The sequence below is a fragment of the Otolemur garnettii genome, unplaced genomic scaffold (genome assembly GCF_000181295.1).
Source record: "Otolemur garnettii isolate 467f Iridium unplaced genomic scaffold, OtoGar3 scaffold00217, whole genome shotgun sequence".
Classification (NCBI taxonomy): Eukaryota; Metazoa; Chordata; class Mammalia; order Primates; family Galagidae; genus Otolemur; species Otolemur garnettii.
This window is the reverse complement of record NW_003852612.1, coordinates 852,464-875,191: the sequence shown is the minus strand read 5'-3', so window position 1 is coordinate 875,191 and position 22,728 is coordinate 852,464. Positions and strand designations below refer to the sequence as shown.

Sequence of the window (22,728 nt, the reverse complement as noted above, 5' to 3'; positions counted from 1 at the left end):
TTGTTTCAAACTATATAAAAAGGTCAATGTATTTTAATATGAAATATTGCACAATAGTGACCTAAATACCTTACTCAAAAGCAATTCTGCATTAAGTATTAATATACAAATAAAATGACAAGTGAACCTTCAGACATTGCATGCTGAGCTGCATCTGTTCTTGCTCCTGTTGGGCATGAATTCCAAAGAGCTTTCTGCCTAGAACCTTGCCACTTATTTAAATATGCATTTCCCAGTTCATTGTAAGAAATCCCTCATTTCAGAGATAACAGAAGGTGGTTGGGGCTTGGGTCTATTACAGATAACGTATTTCAGAAATAATGAGACTCCAATGACATTTTACTTGGGAAAATTCAGTTATAGAGAAATAATTCTGCAGATATAAAATGTAAACAGTTAACATACACTTGTCAGGAGCAGCACCATTCTTAACACTACTCAACATCCACATTGCATGTTATATTGAAAATTAGGTATAGAAAATGAAAGACTCAAGACTAAATAACCACCATTTATGCCTGCTCTGCTCAATGTGAAGAAACAGTCCCTAGAAAATGATATCCTATATATGGCTGTGTGCTACTATTATCAGATGAACGGTATATATTGCTCATTTGATACATCACCTACACAAATCTAAGTAGGCTTAGGAACCTCCCAACAGCTACAACAGACAGGATTATGCTACAGGTAGAATCAAAAGGTCAGAAACACCAGAAGAACTGGTGCTCAACTGACTGGCACTCCAAGAAATAGGTAAGCAGAAAGGTCCAAGGGCCTGAGGCTGCAGGAAATGGAAAGACCAGATTCTAAGAACATTGCTGGGGCCTACAAACTGAGTACATTAACTCAGTGTATTGTATACAAAAACAGGCTCATAGCTAGTAGAAGTGAACCATCTGTTTATTTGCATTGAAATGTATTATTCATGAAGTATCCTCTTGACTTTATGTGATCATAAACTTTGAGCATGCCACAAATTTGCAGAATACACCATATTCTTTTTACTTGACTTTTGTTGGGTGGGGTGAGGATAAGAAGGTGGTGGTGGATGCCCAGCATCTTCAAAGACATGCTCTGAGTTATTCTGCCATTTAGATGATGGGGCCTTGCCAAAGTTAAGTAGGATGCCTATTAATTGTTGTAATTAAATTACAACTGGCAAGTAGCAAATTTTGGAGGTCTCTTAACACGTTCATCATGTACAGTAGTTATTCCTGAATATAACTGGCTACGGGTTATTTTCCCTCACTCCTCTGGGGTTATTTAATTGACAAGCACATAACCCTGAAGGATAGTCTCATGAACAAAACATCTGAAATAAATTCTAATAAAAAAACTATAAAAATCTTAAATAATTCATGATATAGGCAAGTCACCACATAATTGCTTTGATAAACAAAATCTTACAAATTCAGTAAAAAAATCAGCAGCATAAGATAAAGCAAATATGCAAAAAATTTAAACCATGATAAAATAATTAGGTTTACATTATACAGTTAATTACAGCAAAAAAAATACAATACAGTTTTGTTGCTGTTTTAAAACACAACTTAGGTTTTAAATTACATCACTTGAAATTAAAAAAAAATAAGCTATTTTACTAAAAAAATTCTACACTTTTTTGAAAAATCACTCAAAAATAAGACCACTGAATTGTTTTCAAAGTAGTTCTATCAATGACTAACCGACTCCCCATCCCTCCCACCCCCCACAAGGCCCAAGTAGTCATCTACAGCAGCCCAGAGGCCCAGCTGATGCTTCTAAACTGCTGTCTGTATCCGAGGCCAAAGTCGGATCTGTTGACATCGAAGACACATCATTGACAGACGACGATGACGATGGATGCTGAGAGCCATTGATCACTGCTGCACCTGTGCTATGAGAAACAAATCAGCAAATCAGTTGCAGACAGAGTCGCAGACCGAGTTACTTGCACTGTACTACTTTCCTCCAGTGGTTAATCATTTTTCTGTTGGTTTAGTAAGGCTTACTGAGAATAATCACAGATGATATTGAATACAACACTAACTTAAAAGCACTCTTCATTGCCAGCTATGAGGGAAGAATCTTGAAAATGTCTAGAAACCTGGAGTTCTGTCCTTTCCATGAATTTGTTTTTCAGGTCAAAACAATAATTATAAGCTTAAGCCACATTTAAAAATGGTCCTGTAGCAAGATCCATAAAGGGGGTTTGAGGTGTTTGTGAATACTACTGATAATATATGCAAAACTGTCTGTGCTGCATTTTACTAGAGAAAAAATCTCAAAGGCCCATACGACTATAAAAGTTAAAAACTACTGTCCTACAAAAAATTGTTTATGATACCTTCTCACTGAAAAGGAAAAGTCCAAATGGTATTTCTGGTATGCATCGTTTTAAAGCAAAAGCTAAGACAAAGAATAAAATTATTTTAACTGGAAGGAACTTTAGTTCAACTGTCCCAGTTTACATAAGGTTATGCAATTTGCCAGGGTCATTCAAGTAATTTACTTAGGTCTTCTTATTTCTATTCTAATAAATGTAATAAACAAAAATGTGGATTTATTAAGTAGATGAAGTAGGAACAAACTGTTTCCTTTACCGAAAGTATTACCTAACAAGCATTTCCTGAATTTTAAGTAATAGGCATACTTGACCTAAAGAGAGAAATCCTATCAAAGGGGCTGGGCTGGGAAGGGGGTGGGAATGATAGGATAAGGACTATGTTAAAGGTAACTCACATACTAGGTTAATGTACTTTTGAATCACATGGTCACTAAAAAAGGGTCATTCCACATTTGAATAATCAAGTAATACAAAAGTTCTCAAAAATACATGTATGGAATAAAATTCATTGTTTCAAATTGAACACTGAGCAGAATTTGTGAGAGGAAGGTTCAGGAACCCAGGATGTAAAGCCAAAGAGGTTGAAAATCACCTCTCCTGAGCCCAGCATCTTAGTGTTTGAGATTATCCTTGTATTCTGTCTCAATGAGCAATACAACAAATATTAAAGGTCCTCTGAGAGCTTTTTTTTCAAATGCAACAAGGAAATAGGAAGGGTGGAGAGAAAAGGCAAATCCGTAGGGCAGTGGGGAGGTGTCTGAGAGATGAAAGGAATGAAACCACAAGGGACAGAGTAGGTGATGGGAACTGACATAGGACAAAAAAGCAGGCTGATTATCTCAGGCCGTAAGAGAAGAGAGAAAATGGGGAAAGGTGATAACCACCAAGATCCAAGAAATGTTCATTAGATTCCTACCCAGAGTGAAACTGAGACACTACCTTCTTTTTAGCTCAGTCAGTACAAACACTACAGAACGGACCTTCCAACTGAACAACACAGTGTATACAGATACCATACAGAGTACGCCACGGCTAGCCTTCTAAGATTTGTACTGAAACACTCAATTCATAAAAGAGCTCCACCATGTATACTTTTTATATATGCCTTTAGTTCAGGGTCTCTTTTACTTTATTCAAATTTCTTTTCTTTTTTTTTCTTTTTTGCAGTTTGAACCCATCACCTCTGGCATGTGGGGCCGGCGCCCTACTCCTTTGAGCCATAGGTGCCACCCTATTCAAATTTCTTAATGCGATAAAAATTAACCTTTAAATGTATCATGATGAACACCTCAATTTGAAAACCAAGTACCTACAAAAAAGAAAAACACTTGTTTTCTCTAAACTTTTTTTTTTATTTAATCATAGCTGTGTACATCAATGCAATCATGGGGTACTATTTTCATATACAATTTGAAACACTCTCATCAAACTGGTTAATGTAGCCTTTATGTCATTTTCTTAGTTATTGAGTTAAGACATTCATACTCTGCTTTTAGAAAGATTTACTTGTACCCTTGTAAGATAAAGTTTTCTCTAAACTTTAAAGCAATACAGTAAATTCTCAAATATCTGAATGGCAATAATAGGGAAAATCTGTAATCTCAAGTATCTGGGTTCATTTCCCTCTCAGGTAAATCCCTACATACTGAAGGCAAGCAAACTCATTTTAACATCTACCAAACAAAAATAAAGATACAAAGGCAATCTACTGGGAAAAACAGCATAATTCATTTTTTAAATCAAGTGGAAACGGTATGATTATCTAGTACTTTGATTTATCAAAGACTGTTCCTTATTTTTGTAACTGATTGTTTACAAAATAAATAAATATATATATATATATATTTTTTCTGTAGAGACAGAGTCTCACTTTATCGCCCTCGGTAGAGTGCCATGGCATCACACAGTTCACAGCAACCTCCAATTCCTGGGCTTAGGCGATGCTCTTGCCTCAGCCTTCTGAGCAGCTGGGACTACAGGCACTCACCACAATGCCCGGCTATATTTTGTTGCAGTTTGGCCGGCACTGGGTTTGAACCTGCCACCCTCGGTATATGGGGTCAGCGCCCTACCTACTGAGCCACAGGTGCCGCCCCAAAATGAATATTTTTGTAACAATTTAACAACACTCTTCTTTGCATGCTATAACTGAAAATAAAGAAAAATTTTATAGTCCTCAAGTCCTATCCTTTCCACTGACTTACTTTTCTATGACCATAACCAAGTGCTTCTGTCTAAAAAATTATTCATTTTGAAATTAAGAGCAAATAGAACAGCTCTTTCTCATGAGGTTATTACATTTACTCAAACATTTAACATTTGGTATGTGCCACTCGTTCAGATAGTAGTATGGTAAAGTATAAAGCTCCCAAATAATGAACTTTTCAAATCCTACCTGAGCTCCCATCACAAACAATTTAGTTATACTACTATGTTGCAATAATATAAAGCTAGTTAATTAACTAAACAATTAAAGCATTTATAATGCAGCTTTTAATTCATTATAAGAAAATTATAAAAAATGGCCAAAATAGGTAAAAACTATCAAAATTAATATTTTCAACTGCATTCAAGGACACACAACTCTAAAATCTAACCCAAAATATCAAAGATACAAAAATGACTTATGTATGTTTACAGTACACAATGGGCATCTGAAACTATAATTTAAAAACCTTACCCATAATTAAGATGGTAGGTACGAGATAGGATATCCATTTTTTTTCCTTAGGATGTAGAAAAAAACCTGAGGGATTAACTGGCATACTTTTACTCAAAGTGAGGACTTATCTTCTGAACTACAACTCAGCCTTTGAGGCTCAGCTCAAATTTCACCTCTTCCACAAAAGTGTCCTAACCCCGTAGCCAGAGAAATCTCAGCTGCTAGTCAGAGATAAAATGGGATTTAACAAAAACCATACACATTCTCTGTCTGATGTTTTTACTTCTTCTACATATCAGATTTATAATCCTAAATTATTTAAATTTCCTGACCTTAGTTTTCTCATCTATAAAACATCCATAAAAATCCCAACCTTGATATCTTAAGGGTAGAAAGAAATAAAGTACATAAGCCACCAGTGTCTGTCCTGTGCTATGTACTTAAAATGCACACTACCTGACAGCCAACATTTCCTTTCACTTCTTAATACTTTCACATGTACTAAAATTACATATAAGATCAGCTTATGATAAAAGAAAAATTTTTAACTCCTAAAAACCAGTTTTCTTTTCAGAGAACAAACACTTTCTAGTGATGGTTTTAATGTTACTGTCTCAGTTCAACAAATCAAAAGTACCAAAAAGGGAAAGACAGTAACTTAGTCTTGCATGTACCAAATTTTACAGTGAAACTTTTGCTGATTTAGCCAAAATAAAAACTGACAAAATCACAGAAAAGTAAGTATACTGAATTTTAAGAAATTTCTTCTTTAAAGACGTGGCAATAATCCCAACCAAAAAAAAGGTTTTAAATTTATGTTCTTCAATGGAATGTCTGTATTGAACATGTCAGAAAAAAATGGATGTGCATTTTATAAAGTCAGTTGCCAATACACTGTGTATTTATGATGTACTGGTACAATGGTATACCAACACTTTCAAATTTAACCACCAAATTATACTCTTTATACTTATTAAACTTAGAATAATAAGGGTTATGTAAACATGGAAAGAACTACAGGTTTCAGGCCACTAAAGATTTCAACACAAGAAGTAAACTGTAATCCTGACCATGCTTATATTGTAACCAACCTAAAGGAGAGGGCTGCCCCCGTATAACTCCATTCTTGGTTCTCTCCTCCAAGTCCATAACTTCCTTATATATCAATTCTGAAAGAGAAGTAAACAAAAATAAACTTTTTAAAGTCTCAGAGCCTATTTCACAAGACATGTATGGTTATGAAGTACAAATTTTTACACACATTAAGTACTTCAAATGGTGTCCTTACAATAGCAGTGTCCTTAAGTGTTGGCCTAGATTCAAAGGTGTTAACAATTCCTTAATATTCATCCATGAATTATTATATTGAAAGAAAGTAAAATTCTCTGCTATAACTAATGTTTGTTAAGTAGCTTTGACAGCAAAGGGATTAGACCTGTATCTTTTTTATTCTGCTAGCACCTTGTACTATACTGTATCACACCCACATAATATTCTATACTTTAATGCCTGGTTAAACCTGTGTCAGTGAGGGACTGAACTAGGTTTATCATATTAACTTCTATTTCCTAAGCCCTAGTGTGTGGTACACTGTAGTTGTTCAGCCAGATATCTGCTAAAAAATTTAAATCAAATATTATATGGAAGCATCTTTATTTTTTTTTAATATAGTAGGAACCTCGATAGTTGACCACTTCCCTATACTGACCACCTCTTTAAGTTGACCTAATGTTCACAGACCAGATATGCACCCCATGTATATTATCAGTACAGCACACCTAGTTCCTTATATTGACCATCTCTGAGATGTCAACCATCTCAGTCCCCGAGATGGTCAATTTACAGAGGTTTTACTGTATTTTTCTTACCCATTTACTCCTTCACAGACGGATGCTTCTTTAATCATCTATTCCTATCAACACATTTTTACTAAAGTGAAGGAGGCATATAGCTACATTTCAACTCCTTATAAGCAGCCCAGCATGACATGGCATCACTGCCAAGAAAATTTCTCTAGGTGAATGTTATTCTTTAGCTAGGCTTCCGGACAGCAGGTAGACTGCTGTGAGGACTGCTCCAGCTAAAGAAAGATGCGAGGTGTTACTTGGCTGGTGCATGCACTTCCTGTTCTCTACTTAGATTTTAAGTGTGGTCTGTCTTGTGAGTCTAAACATTTACTGAAGAAGAATGCCCTGGGAGATGCTACATCACCATTATTTATCATCTTCTTTCATGAAGTCTTTTCAGAATTTCATGAAAGCAATGAACCCTCTTCTGAGAAAAAATGTACAAACAAAAAACATTGCATAGAATTTCAGGAGTCTGTGTAATTCCTGAAGATTAAACTTATGATAAAGAATTTCTAATTATAGGATATGACAACATTTACATTGTTAATTAGGTAAAATAAGTGAATATGTTAGAAGGAACAGGAGCTAGATACAAGTTTGATACCTAATTTTCTCCTTCTAAGCCTGGTAATCGCAGGCTTGGAAGGAGAAAAATAGAAAACCTCAATAGAGGAGAGAATAAGAGATTTTTTTTCTTCAAAGAAACAAAAAGAAATGATAAACATTTCAGAGAGGATTTTTTAAAAAAGAAAAAAATAGCACCCCTTTAGGAAAAGAGATTAAAGCAGATGAACCAAAGCTAATTAAGAGTACTAATTAGGCAAAACAGTATGTAGTTAATAGCTTTGGCAATACATTTTTTTCTTTCTGCTATCATGCTAAAATTCTCAAGCAGATCCTGAAAAAGGCAGTTCGTAAGTAATTACTAAAATGCACTTGGGTCTAGGGAAAAAAGATACAGAATAAAAGCAAAATATTTTTAAAATAATCAAAAGTCCCCAAACAAAAACACTGTATTTCAATAAATGAAAAAACATTATACAAATTAAAACACTTGTATTTCAAATGATTTTAAGAGTTTCTTTTTTTCCATAGTTTAATCTCTGAAATTGGTTACATCTTACGATCAATGGCACAGTACAACTGGCAGTGTTTTCTCTTATGGTACATACTGGTATGTACAATTGGTATCTTATTAAGACTCTAAGAAATACCATAAATATTAAATTAATGGGATTCAACTAAATATATTGACTAAATGTCAATTTAAAAATATTAGATATATTACTAATATCTATTGGTATATTAATAGATACTCTGATCCAGAATTATATCCTTAAAGATTATTTATTAAATATTCAGACTCACTAGGCCCTACCCAGTTTTGTCATTCTGTTGGTCTCCACTAACTATGAGCCTCCCAAAGTCAACTCAGAGAAAATTAACCTTTGGTTATTTCTAAGAAGAAAGAATCAAATTAATTCTTATTACAATAAATTTACAGATGAATTACCTGTTCACATTTATACTTTCCCAGTCCCCTCTGCCTCCCCAGGATTTCAGTACTCAGCTCTTAGTAACAGGTCTTCTGCTTCCACATTAGGATGAGGTAAAAAAGGGGTTTAGAGTTTTATTCGAGGTCACATAGCTACAAAAGTGGTCAAAGACTCAGGGACATCTGTACAGATACAAGTAAAGAGGATCTAAAAGTTACCTGGGCCAAATGTCCAGGGGATCTTTTAAGGAAATATTTTAATGTTTCTCTAACTATCAAAGCATTATTAATAATCAACCACATTCATAAAATAGAATAAAACTATTATATTAGCTTTTCAAAGGTTAACAATTAACCCATACAGCTGGAGTGGGGGCAAAAAGAGACTTCCAAAAGTAATGGAAGTATACACTACTTTGAAGAGTTATCTGGAAATAACTGAAAAATATCTTTTGGCCCAACATATCTACTTTTGGAATTTTTCTTATATGCCAAATGCTTAAATTCCACTGCTCTCAATAACAGACTGAACACAACTTAAAGTGTTCTTTGGGAGGGAGTCGTAATATAGAAATAGTGATACATCTGTACAGAATAGTAACCAGTACAACCGGTATCCTATTATAATATGTATTTTAAAACAAATGAGGCAGATACACGGACCAAGGGAGAGTAATAGTCAAAATATATGATTATATTAGCAAAGCCAAGTGTGCACACAATACACAGCATACAAACATGTGATTTTAAAAGAGTGGGAGAAGAGATAATGGTAGACACCAAACATACTTATATACATGGGGAAGTTTTGAGATAGACAAAAATCAAATGTAAAATCCACATGGATGGAAACAAATGAAGCCCTCCCAGCAACACCAATGAGCAAGCAAGCTGAAACTTGCACAGGTAAAATCAGAAAGCATGCTGTCAACTGTGTTTCTTGGAAGTAAAATAATGGATGATAACACAGTCTGTCTCCAAAGTTGACCATGGAAAAACAAAAGAAAGTACTGTGTGAGGGTATGAAACAGGGCAAATTAAGATTAAATGAAAGAGAGAAATAATGATGTAATCTAATTTTAGTTATGAGTAATGGAAAACATCATTAATTCCCCAACATGATGAATAAATTCCATGAAAGGCCAGAAGCTCTTTCAGTTATCTAAGAATCTAATCAACATTACCTTTCCACTCTTCTATTGTGTGTTCCCTTTCATCTAATTGTTTATCAGGTATCTTTGGTGGTGGCTGAAAAACACAAGGGAACAGTCACTGAATCAATATACTGGTAGCACAATATTTATTTTTCTTTTTAATTTTTTTATGGCCCTTAATTATGGTATACTGGCAGTATTTAAGTCTCTAAAATTATTTGAAATATCAGCCAGACTTACAAAAATCCATCAGTACACCAAGATTGCTCAACTATCAACAACCTTCTTATATAGAATGACTAGTTTTGGAAGACTCTTTCATTGCAGGAAAAAGATGTTTCATTATCTTTCCCTTCTCTTCTAGCTTCTTAATTGTCATATTTTATTTCTATCAGAATTAAACTGTCCATTAGATACAATGATTTGTTCAATAACTCAGTTAGGATGTTCCCCCAAAGTACTCAACATCTTAGCTTCTCTGATCAGATATCCAAGCAAGAAGGAAAAAATAGTTGGAGCTAACATTATTTTGTGTAGGGAAGTGCTTAGATATGCTCATTAGCTTAATTACAGCCCTCTTCATGCAGAAAGAGAAAAACACCACCACTATATATCTATATTTTTATTTAAAATCAAAAAGTCTCCCCCAAACCTAACATTAATTCTAACCCTAAGAATGCAGTATGTTCTTCAAACATTAGGAAAACTTACAGCTTCTGCTTCAGAAGGATCATACCAGACATTGATATATGGGTGCTGGAGAGCTTCATCTACAGAGATCCTTTTAGATGCATCTATTACCAGCATTTTAGATAACAAATCCCTTGCCTGGCTGGCTGCAAAAACAATGATGTTAATGTACACGTATTCATAAAGGTTCTCAAATTATCAGTGTGTTTCAGAACTTCAGATTGTCTTTTATTTAAAAAACTATTTATAAAAAGAATAGTTTTTTATTATAAAATTAGGTCATATATTGGATTAAAACATATAAAATTAAAGATAAAAATAACTAAAACCTCATTTTGTTTCACAATCCAGAGATAATTACCTTGTGTGATGTTCCATAAAAACATGAATATATACATGCACACACAAACACAACACACATGCACATACCCAAGATGGGATCAAAGGTATATATCTGTAAAAAGTACCTTTAAGTTTGTTGTGTTCTGAGTCAGCTGGGAAAAGTACATCAGGGAAGAGTTTCTCAAAGCTATATCCAGCATATTTAGGTCTGTTTTCAACATAAGTCCTTACTGTTGGTTGTAGTTTCTTCATGAATTCAGGACATGGTGTTCCGAGCTGTTCAATAACTTTATTCCACTGATCAATATCTAATATGAAGTAGCTAAGAAAAATACTCCATATCTAATGTTGAACACATTAGTTATATCTATATTACAAGAAAGTAGACATTTTTAAAATCCTAAGAAAGAATGTGGCAGTTATAAATTTTATATCCCACAGCCACCTGTAAAAAGGCAATGATTGTAGGTGGACAGACATGATCAATAAATAAGCTTTGTTAACCTTATTTATTGTGTGTGTATACTAATACTGACTTTACCATAAAATGAAGCATAAACTCACAAACTCTAAACACGAATTGTAAGTGACTCAAAGAATAACGATAATCACTACTCATGGGGAATCTGATGTAAACTGTACACAATTCTAATATATAACATTTGTCTTTTTTTCCCACCTTATCAGGAAACATAAATTTCCTAAAGAATGAGAAATACTTCTACAGCGTCTTTTTTTGAGTTTTCTACACTAACAGAAAATAACCAGTAGCAATAAAAATGATGGCATCAATAAATGTGGCATTTATTTGTACAAATTTAAAGGGCACACATGTAATTTTGTAACATGGATATATTATGTAGTACTGAAGCCTCAGCTTATAGTGTATCCATCATACAAATAATGTACATTGTACCCATTAAGTAATTTCTCATCATCCAGACCCTTCCTATCCTCAGTTTTTTGATAAATTATAGGTTAGGATTCCCTGGTCTCTTTCCTCCCAGTCTTTACACTCCAAGCTCCTAGAGGCCAAGGCCTAAAATTTTTGTAACCTACTAAATATGGCTTTCCCATCTCTTCTAAAACAACTGTAAGTGTTACTAGTTGATAAATACATCACAGATCACTGCTAACATAAATATTATAAGTAAATGAACAAAAAGCATCTACTAATCCTAATCTAATCATCTCCATATAAAGCTATACTGCTGAAATTCTCAGATGAAAGAATTAGTATGTTATGTTGAGTAATGAGACAACAGTCAAAAGACACAAACCACACAGAACATTAACAAAAAGAAGTTGGGGAAAAACAAAAGGATGGCCAGAAGCAACAGACAATTTCAAGTACTTAATTCATATTAAATCCAAAGTACTTCTAGAGCTATTAAAGTGCACAATTATTAGAAATTTTTAATACAAGCGATGATTTTGGATTTAGGTTAAATAAATCACTCAGAACCAAGTAACTGTGGATAATTACAATTGAGCAGTTTTCAGAATTAAAACACGAAATAATAATGAGGACAAGGAAAGTCTACATCAAATAGCAGGTGGTATTTTGAAAGAGAAATTTAACAATACTTAGTATTAGGGAGAGACAAAGTGCATTCTACCTCACCAAGCTGAAGTGCTGTCATACATTTTGACCTTTAGAAACTATATTTTAGGCCAAAGGTAAGGATACGATCTGTACCTGGGAACAAAACACCACCTTTGATCATTTCTCCCATGATGCACCCAACTGACCAAATGTCAACTGAAAACAAAATGCAATGACATTAACATAAAGATTTTGGTTAAAAAAAAGAAAAAATTAACAGAAAATCACACACACCATGTATACTTCAAAATTATAAAAAGCAGTATAAAATAAAAATGAGTGACAGTGAATGTGCTCTGACTACCAGCAGAGACTGTATGTCCTACTGCCAGATGCAGCCTACAAATATTCCAGCTTCCTATCTCAAAAATTTTTGAATTATAACAGCCACAAACTTTACACCTGTTTAAAAATCCCATATGTATGAATGTAGTATATTCATTTTCAGTAGAGAACATAGAGAGGTTCATCACCTAACTAATCAAACTGCTCCAGCAGCATAAGGATACAGTCCCTTCCTGGAAAGAGGATTTTGTGGCAAACCATTTCTCCCATAATGCACCCCACAGACCATAAATCCACTATATGTTTGCAGCACAAAAGAAGGAAAAGCAAAGCAAAAGGTCGTTAAAATCAAAGAAGCATAATATGATTGCATTATATAAAAACTGCAAAACATCACAAAAAGAAAAAAGTGACTGTAATTTTAGCTAATGGAATAATTTAAAACATAAAATATTATTCAGAAGGCTTTGGTTCACAAAAGAAAATGTAAAGTGTGGCATTTTAACTACATATCTAATTTTAAAGTGAGAGTTATGCACAGAAACTGTATAAACTTAAAAAACCTGCATATTTTGTACATGAGTATTTTATAAACTATGAAACAGAACTAAACACAAACTTCGTAAATAAGGCTAAGAATGTACATGAGGTAGTAAAATTATGAAAATGAGGTCTCTTTATTATTTTGAGGTTCAACTGTGCATTATACTCTCTCTTTAAGTTAAATAAAAGAAAAAAGCATGAGAAAATAATTTAGCATATTAAAATACTTAACAGAAGTGTCTCTGAATAATTACAATAAAAGTTAATCTAAAGCTCTTCAGAAATTTTCAAGCTAGATTTCACACACTTATTTGAGAAGTACTATGTTTATTCTGAATTAAAAGTGAATTATTTTCTTGGCAACATCATTCTACATTAACTCTACTATCCCCAAAGGTGCAAGTACAAAGAGAATATAACTCCTAATCAACTAACAAGAAAACCTAGCAAAGAAAGTATATATTTTTTATATTTATATTTATATTTTTTTTAGATGTTTCCTATCTAAAGTTTTTTAAACCCATAAAACCAAACTGCTTTTAAGAAGTTAGTTTTGGCTGGATACAATATGAAAGTTCCCACAGATTTATCTGCAAAGAGTCTTCTATCAGACTTACCCTTTCTAGCATTAAATGAAGGCCCTAATCAATGCCGCAAATAATCTACTAGACATAGGAGCAAGCAATTTGGGGGTCTCCACTTGCTTAGTAAAATTAACAACACACCATGACTTGACTTTTTAGCTTTAGGTTTATCGGACGGAAAAAAAAAAAAAAGAAAGAAGAGCAAGAGTAGGTGCTTGTAGTTCTGTCGGAAAAAAAGGGGGAGGAATGAGCAATTTAAAATGAAAAAGTCTTAAAACTTGCATTTGGTTTTGAGGTTAGAAGGCTCAAATTCTTTAAGATCAAAAGATGAAAAGGGGCATGAAAGATGTTAGATACACACTTCGTCCTTTTCTAGGTCTTAGAAAATTAGCTCGTCTCTACTTTCTAATACGGTACACTCTTAGAAGGGAGTTTGAGTCTTAGGTGTTAAACTGGGAATTACTTTTGGAAATCATGTGGAACTGAAGTTTCCCTAGAGTTCATATTAAAATGAATATAAATCTTCTATTCATGGCATGACTCACCTTCCAAGGATAAAGTTTTAGACCCGGAATGGTAGCTCACACCTGTAATCCTAGCACTTTGGGCCAAAGGAGGAGGATGGCTTGAGGTCAGAAGTTTGAGACCAGCCTGAGCAAGAATAAAACCCCTTCTCTATGAAAAACAGAAAAATTAGCCAAGCACGGTGGCACATAACTGCAGTCCTAGTTACTTAGCCCAGAAGTTTGAGGTTACAGTGAGCTATGATGATGCCACTGCACTCTAGCTCAGGTGTAAGACCCTGTCTCAAAATAAGTAAAATAATTTTAGAGAAAAAGTTGATACTCATAAATAAGTCCATCAGAGAAAATTTTTTTTCAAGATTTTCATTTTTGACAAATATCTACTTAAATAAATCTTTTGTATAGATTTTTATAGAGAATGGCAAACTTTACATATCGGGTTACAATTCATGTTGGTAACCCTCAGAAAAACATAGTTTTAAAACAAAAAGATTTTCAAAACTGTAAGCATGAGAAAAGATATTATCTGGGCCAGTGAAGACCAAAGCCATTTTAGCCTGGTTCATACACAAAATTAGCTTTAAAGAGTCTAATTGCTTAGTCTACTCTGCAGATAAAAATACATCATTTATTGATTACACTATACTTTGCAATGCAAAAGCAATCTTCATGTTGGTGTGTCACAGTATCAATTCTCCAAAAACAACAAACAAACAAAATAAACAACCTTCAAATTTTAGACAGAGAGAAAGAGAATATTTACCTAGGAATTAAAGATTGATAGTACATGTTTAGTTTGTTTTTAATTAGCTCACAAAAGGAAATTAAGCTAAAATCTTCAACTCAATGGTTTCTTTTATAAAACAAATCTTGAAGGTTAATTTAATACAAACTCCCTACTCAAAATAAGGACTCTTTGTCAGAAAAATATCTCTGTCTTATTCTAGGCAGTATTTTGGATGATGTCACCAAATTTAAAAAAATTACATTTAAACTCTGCTGGGATAAATAAAATCACAGCAGACTTTATCTCTTAAATTTCTGAGACTCACCAAATGTCTTCATAAATTAAAAGTATGCATATACAAAAAAATTATGTAAATTCATGATCTACATAGCACGTAATTTTCTTCAACCATGATTCCAAGATTGATAAATATGAATGCATAAACCCCCACATAAAACTATTTGCTAAAGGCTGGACACGAGGCTTTGATAAAACATTGCTTTCTCTAAGAGGTCACCTTAATTATCCATGAACTTTGCAGAAGGCCTTATTATAGCTCTTAAAGTTTATACTAATTGCTATTGCTATTAACCTTAGTTTCGTGTGGTTGGAAATATGGGCAAATATCACTAATGCACACTGAGATTACTACTAAGAATTTACTGTTAGTCCCAGTGTATACTTCCCTGTACCCAGGTTAGAAATGCTCATTTTCAAATATAGGCAAGCAAAGGGCAGATATTCTGATTAAGAGGTCACAGCAACAAATTCTTATTTGTATTTAAATGAACAAGGTTCCCAGGTTTTTCCAAATATGTATTTATGACAAAATTAATAGTTACTTTCAAATTCTTTTTTTTTCCTTTTTTAGAGACAGAGTCTCACTTTATTGCCCTCAGTAGAATGCTGTGGTTTCACAGCTCACAGCAACCTCCAACTCCTGGGCTTAGGCGTTTCTCTTGCTTCAGCCTCCCGAGTAGCTGGGACTACAGGTGCCTACAGCAACACCCGGCTATTTTTTTTTGTTGCAGTTTGGCCAGGGCTGGGTTCAAACCCGCCACCATTGGTATGTGGGGCCAGCACCCTACCCACTGAGCCACAGGTGCCGCCCTACTTTCAAATTCTTGATTCACAGTTCAAACATATTTAACTAAATAAACGCACTTCAGCTTAAGTATTTACATAAATAATCTGATGAACAAAAATTAAATCAGAAGAATATTCAAATAAATAGTGTACGCTTACCATTTTCCTTGTAGCCCATGCCTAGGATGACCTCAGGTGCTCTATAGTAGCGAGTCACTACATAAGGCGTCATCATAAAACTTGTTCCTGCAGTCCGGGCCAAACCAAAGTCAAGAATCTTCAAAGTGCAGTCTGATTTTACTACTATATTACTGGGCTTTAAGTCCTTCAGAAAAATAGAAATTAACAAATAATTGCTATGATAAAAAGATTTTGAAGTTCTTTAAAATCACTTAAATTATTCTATCACTTGCAAAATAACTTGTGTTAATTGTTGTCTTTTCTCACTATAATATCACTGCACACATTCATGATAAAAAGGTAAACCTGAGAAATAAGCTTTATGGTATTTTAAACTTATGAATACAGTTATTAGAGAAGTTAGTAATTTCTTTTGCTAAAAATCATGATTAGCTAGAAATTTTTATTCAAACAGAGTAAAAGATTTATAAAAGCATCTCAAAGCTCACATAAGAACTATTTTATGTAGTAAGAGTCATAAATTAGCATTTATATTCATTTGCATATTACCAGTATTTAAAAGATCTCATTTTAAAGTCACAATTAGCTTTATATAGATATTATGAATGAACAACAAGCCATTCTGTCAATTTTAGCAAACATTATCTGGTCTTTCAGATTGGCAGACATTCATTTTCAAAGGGCCAGAATAGTTATTATCAGTTTTTCCATTCTGATTTCCCACCTGAAATCACGTAAATTTGCTCATGCATTTTTTTCTGCCAGTAGAGGTAGGATGCCATTGTCCTGGTGCCACTAATTCACAAAAATCACTAGCTGTTAAATACCATACTATTAAATAATTTCTTTGCGAAGACTTTTCCGCCTCACCTCAAACCTTAAAAAATTCTGTGCTAATGCCCACTAAAAGGAAGGCAGCAGCATGAATACTTATGGCTTCATAGTCAACATACTTTGTCTGTTAGCTTTGACGAATGCTAGTATAAACCAAACAACCAAAGAAGGAAGAAAGCATTTTTCGCAACACAAATACAATGCTCTATTGGTGTGAAGTACATATATTAAACACCAGTGGTTAAAACAGAAGAGAAAGCTGACTAGAAAGGCAAGGATTACTTTTGTAATGTCCAGATCAACATGCATGTTGTCTTTTCACATATTTTGATAGGTAATCATAGATGGGTTTAGAAGATATACAATCCAGGCAGGTGAAGTTGCTCACATCTGTAATCCTAGCAGTGTGGGAGGCCCAGGTGGGAGGATCCCTTGAAGCTAGGATTCAAGACCAGCCTGAGCAAGAGCAAGACCCATCTCTACAAAAATTAGAAAAATAAGCTGGGTATAACAGCAGATGCCTGTAGTCCCTGCTACTTGGGAAGCTGAGGCAGAAGAATCACTTGAGCATAGGAGTTTGCGATTGCAGTGAGCTGTGACGACAACACTGCACTCCACTCTTGCCTCAGCAACAGTGAGATTCTGTCTCAAAAATAAATAGATAAATAAATAAATAAATATACCAAAACATCAATGTACTTAGTAAAATATAAGGTAAAAATTTTTGTTATTGCTATTCTGTAAACATAATCCTGCTAATACTTCTAAAATATAGTATCTGCACAAAGAAACACTGCTTATAAAAATATAATTTATTTCAACTTTTGAATAAATATTAAAGTAAATATGACTACTTCAATATCTGTTGTGATGGTTGAATCACCACTGGTTCTTTATACTAGTGGATACTAGTCTAGAAATAAGATTCCAACCTTAAATACCTTATGCTGAACTATTAAGAGCATTAAGAGCAAAACATTTATATATTAGAAATAGGTATTTTTTGTAAAGGAAAAACAAATTGTCAAAAAATGCCTCAAAGAATATAAAATGAAATTCATCCTTGTATACAATACTTTTTTTTCCACTTTAAAAATGGCTTTATTTTATGTGCAACTAAATGGACAGATATTCTATCCATAAATTCTATTTTCCAAAAACAATTAGAAGCTTTTGTAAAGAAAATCAAACAACAAACTTTAAAAGACATTGGGATTCCTCTGTTTCTATCTAGACCACTGCTGCGCAAAAACGTAAAGTTTGGTCTACCAGGAGTCACAATTAGAACTTAGTATTTTCCAGAGTAGAAATTATATAGTGCCATTTCAGGCAAAGATTATTCAGCTTTCATCCCAAACATCCATGATAACTATTAGAACAGTTAAACCAGCCCAAATAATTCAGTACAGTTAGGCTTTATGACACAAGGCCATTATGCTTTTGAAAGATGCTAATAACCCAAAATAGGAAATACTGATCAAAATAAAAGATCATTGGAAGCTAACAGTAACAAATTGTTAGTTCCGTATTGTATCCCTCCTTGTATAACATTAACAAAGGGAATATTTTACTACAAAGGAAATTTTGTTTCACGTATCACTAGCCAGAACATTTGTCCTTAGTTATTACATATAATGCTATTTAGTGCCATTATCCAAATGGCATGACCATTTTATGTCCACAAATCGCTTCTGTATTTACAAACAGAATTTTTATAATTTACATAAGCACTTCTATCAGTGAAGGTTTAGCACTGAGATGCAATCAAACATCCATACTATCAGATGTTTTTTGCAGACAGCTATATAGGAGATAACATTTTAAATCACCTTTCAAATGACCTTATGTAAAAAATAAATCAGTAACTTAGTTCTAGTCTCCATAGACATTTTCAAATGTATGTGTAGAAATGATTACAGGCCGGGTACAGTGGCTCATGCCTCTAATGCTAGCACTCTGGGAGACTAAGGCCAGTGGATCGCCTAAGCTCAGGAGTTCAAGACTAGCCTGAGGAAGAGTGAGACCCCGTCTCTACTAAAAATAGAAAAACTAGCTGGGCATTCTGACAGCACCTGTAGTTCCAGCTACTCGGGAGTCTAAGGCAAGAGGATGACTTGAGCCCAAAAGGTTGCTCTGAGCTATGATACCACTGCACTCTACCCAGGGCGACAGAGTGAAACTGTGTCTCAAAAAAAAAAAAAAAAGTGGTTACAGAAAGTAAGATTTTAAGAACTATCTTCCATGCCCACATCTTCTTATAATTGCTGTACCATTTTCTCTTCTAAGCTGCTTTCCTTTGCCTAAAAGTGGGGCTCAGAGATGATAGATGTTTTCTTTGATTTCTTAGATGTCCTGGACTTCCTGTAGCTCTTTATTTTTCTTCAATTGTTCATTATAAATTTAGTTGGCGTTTCAATTTGAGCTCCATAATTCTCTTCATTGCATCAATAGTTTTATTCCATAGCTCTCTTTGGTATTTGCCAGGTTTGTTTCTATGTTTTTTAAATTCAAATGAATATCCACCGTAAGCTCTTTACCAGCTGCTTTCTCGAATACTTCAGTCCACCTGAGTTTGTGAAGACAGCACTTCTTTTTAAAGTTTTTATAACATTTGGATTTACAAAATCTGAACACCTTGCCATCATTGTAAACATCATGCTGTGGACAGGGTAGATTGGCCCCAATCAGAAATAATACTTCTTGATACCCAAAGAATTTGCTTTGGTCCCCATAGACCAAATGCCAAGCTTGAGAGAAGGTGATGTCAAATGTTAGTTATACTGCTAACTATATATGTGAAGAGTAGTTTGAAATTTATATGGATTTCTGGCAGATGAAGTGGAACTAACCCAGCATTGCATTTTTTCCCCCAGATTTTTCCAGCCTCCTCAGCTAGGCAAAGCCACATGGGTAGTTCTAGTCAATGAGATATGAGTAAGAGAAAAGATGGAAAGGGCCGGCCAGTGCACAACCTCCTGAGGTCCCCTCTCTGCTTTCGTGATTAGGAATGTCCTGGACAGCAGGCCCTTCCTGCAGTCTGTATTACTGGGCATCTATGAAAAGCAGAGTCCCCACTCTCACTATGACCTGCACCAGACATACAGTATGAGAAATGAACCTTAGTCATAGTAAGCCACCTAATAGTTCAAGGTTTATTTGTTACCTTAGCATAGATAAGTCTATTCTGATTAACACTGAAAACCAATACCAGGAACGGAATGTTACTACTATAAAAACACCAGATCATGGCTTAGCAGTTAAGCAGCAAGGAAAACTGACATTAAAAGTTGGAAAGGTGATCTCTGGTACATAGTAGCAAAACATTTCATGAATCTGTCACCTGCACAGCACTTGCATAATGAACCTGACACTCAAGAACAGAGTTGGCAAATTAAGGCCTGCCAGCTTTTGCAGAGAAAGTTTTATTGGAACATAGTCATGCTCATTATTCAATTACATATTGTCTATAGCTACTTTTGTGTTACAATAGCAGAGTCTAATAGCTGTGGAGCCTAAAATATTTCCTATATGGCTTTTACAGGAAAAGTCTGCTGACCCTACTCTAGAAGAGGAGACTGGAAAGCAAAAACTAACGTAGTTGTATTGGTAGCTATTAGCTGCAGGCAACTTTTAAGTAGAAATAAAAAGAAACAAAGAGTCTAGTAAAAAAGCTAAATTGCTACTAGCCCTTTTGGTGTTCGCCTAATATCCTTACCTACCACGGACGGTGTCCTGACACTATTAATGGGTTCAGTCATGTGACTTGTTTCAGCCAATGGAACGTGGAGGAATGTGCTTGGATTTAGCATGGCTCTTGCTCATCATGTACCTGTTACCATGAGAAAAGGAAGTCTCTGGGAAGCACTCTTTTAACTTGGATGCTGAAACCTGAACATGGAATAAATTTAAACCTGAACCTGACCCATGGTCTTGAGTAGTGCCACACAGCCAACTCTGCAGAGCCATAAGCAAAGTTTTAAGCCACTGGTGGTGAGCTGGTTTCCATGTTTCATTTTCACATGACAATTCTGAAAGTCTTTAAGAGAAAAAAATAGTTATAAAATCTTTCAATTGATAAAATTGCCTCAGTTTGCCAACAGAAGTCAGAAAGCTTAAAGAGACTCAAGACAGTCTCAGGTAAGTCAAGAATACAAGGCCTGTGAGCTAACAAAGATGCGCTGAAAATAACTATAATTAAAACAATAAGGAATCACTTAAGTTTCTGAGAGACCAGGTAACTCTCAGACTTAAATCCATGGGTCTATGACTATTCTATAATTCAAATAGCACTTTTACTCCCAGGGAATATCTGTCAGTGTTAAGGAGACATTTTGGATCATCGTGACTGAGGACTGCTACTGGCACCTAGTGGGCAGGGGCCAGGGATACTGCTTAACATCCCACAATGCACAAAATGGCTCCTGAAAAGAATTATTTGGTCTAAAATGTCAATAGTGGTGAGATTAAGAATGGCTACTTTAAAATGACCCCCAGGCCCCAAACTTTTACAGGTGGTAAACAGGCTGAGAAAGGTGAAGAGCCCCACCTAAACAGAACACATTTTTAAATACCCACTTTAGCTAAGTTCAAGGAGAATAACAGAAAATGAAGATTCTTTCACAGGGCGGAGCCAAGTATTACAGAGAACAGTGGACAAGGGTCACAGAGATCAGAGTAAGGGTCTAATCTAAGAATATATCCCACCTTCAGAGCAAGGGACACTCACAATATATCCCCAGCAGAACCTTAATCACAGCTAACCACTGACTGTATTTTTCAGTTTTCCAAATGAAAATTGTTTATTGTGTTGTTACTGGCCCTGTTTGACCACTCTGGTATTTGAGGAGGGGAGGAAGAGGGGTGACCAGATAATTTGGCCATTCCATTTCTTATGTTCCAGGACTAAAAGGAGCAATCTAGATGTGACAGACATTATTGTTCACACAGTAATGAGGACAGTACTTGAAACTAAATGCCTTTAGGGAAAGAACTCTGGGCTATCTCCCTTAAGGAGGTATGGAATAAAGAGAACAAAGTAATGTCTGACAGCCAGAGGGTAGACTGTGGCAGAGAAGCCTAGTGCTCTCTACCATTCTGACGTCCGCTCTCCTGACATTTCCTAGTTCCCATATAATAGACAAGCCCTATGACAATGGTCTCCAAGCAGAAGTGAAGTGTGTCCCTTCTAGACCCAAGCCCAGTGGAGCCCAATACACATTGTTAAGCATGGATAGGCCTTCTAGGTCCTTAAGTGTGGCCTTTTCACTGAATCCAAATTTTAACAAATCCTTTTAATTAAAAAGGGTGCAGCAGAGAAAGATGTAACTTTTCCTGTCACCTGTGGTGCTTAAAAAAGAATAATCTGGAAATCAGAAGGCCACAGGTTCCCCTCTCCCAGCGGAGCCTCATGTAGCTTGAGTCTATGAGTGACGATGTGGAAACCCATCCCCAACCCTGACCTGCAGTAAACCCCTCAAGAATGAAAGGCCAAGTTATTTTACCAAGTAAGGGATCTCAGACCAGCAGAGGTACTAGCCAAGGGTGAGGTAAATCTAGAATGAGTAGTGGAGAGATGAGTACCAATTATGGCCTCAAGCGGCAGAAGCAGGAGCTATAGTTCACCTCATTCAACTTCCCAGAAGTTGCTCTAGGAAAAGAGAAGAAACAAAAATCTGGGAGAAGCAACGTTTAGAACTTACTATATAAAGAAAGTAGAAACAAGGGGCACAAGTTGTAGTGGGTTCTGTGATGGCTACTCAGATCTCCAGCTGCTGGTAGTGGCTGCTGAGAGTCTTCATCAAATCTCCCTGGAAAGGCCCTAGCCACAGAAAGCTACCCTTTCCAAGGTCATGCTGCTCCCCAGGGTAAAGGGCTGG

General features: G+C 35.0%; 1 protein-coding gene and 1 pseudogene across 2 annotated transcripts in view; both read right to left on the bottom strand.

The window, feature by feature from the left end:
• Nucleotides 1-321: 321 nt before the first annotated feature.
• Nucleotides 322-22,728, bottom strand: part of MAPK8 (mitogen-activated protein kinase 8) — a 122,877-nt gene continuing 100,470 nt past the window's right edge. Inside the window, exons 6-12 of one of the 2 annotated variants that reach the window (XM_003801645.3) lie at nt 16,037-16,202; nt 12,213-12,284; nt 10,648-10,830; nt 10,202-10,326; nt 9,521-9,584; nt 6,083-6,160; nt 322-1,874 (exon numbers count right to left, since the gene is read on the bottom strand). In XM_003801645.3, coding sequence (XP_003801693.1) covers nt 1,729-1,874; nt 6,083-6,160; nt 9,521-9,584; nt 10,202-10,326; nt 10,648-10,830; nt 12,213-12,284; nt 16,037-16,202 — 834 coding nt within the window. In that variant the 3' untranslated portion in view covers nt 322-1,728. Of the gene's footprint in view, nt 1,880-6,082; nt 6,161-9,520; nt 9,585-10,201; nt 10,327-10,647; nt 10,831-12,212; nt 12,285-16,036; nt 16,203-22,728 lie in introns of both variants that reach the window. The other variant, XM_012812663.2, reaches the window with a different exon arrangement.
• On the bottom strand, nt 19,078-19,584 carry LOC105888179 (annotated as a pseudogene).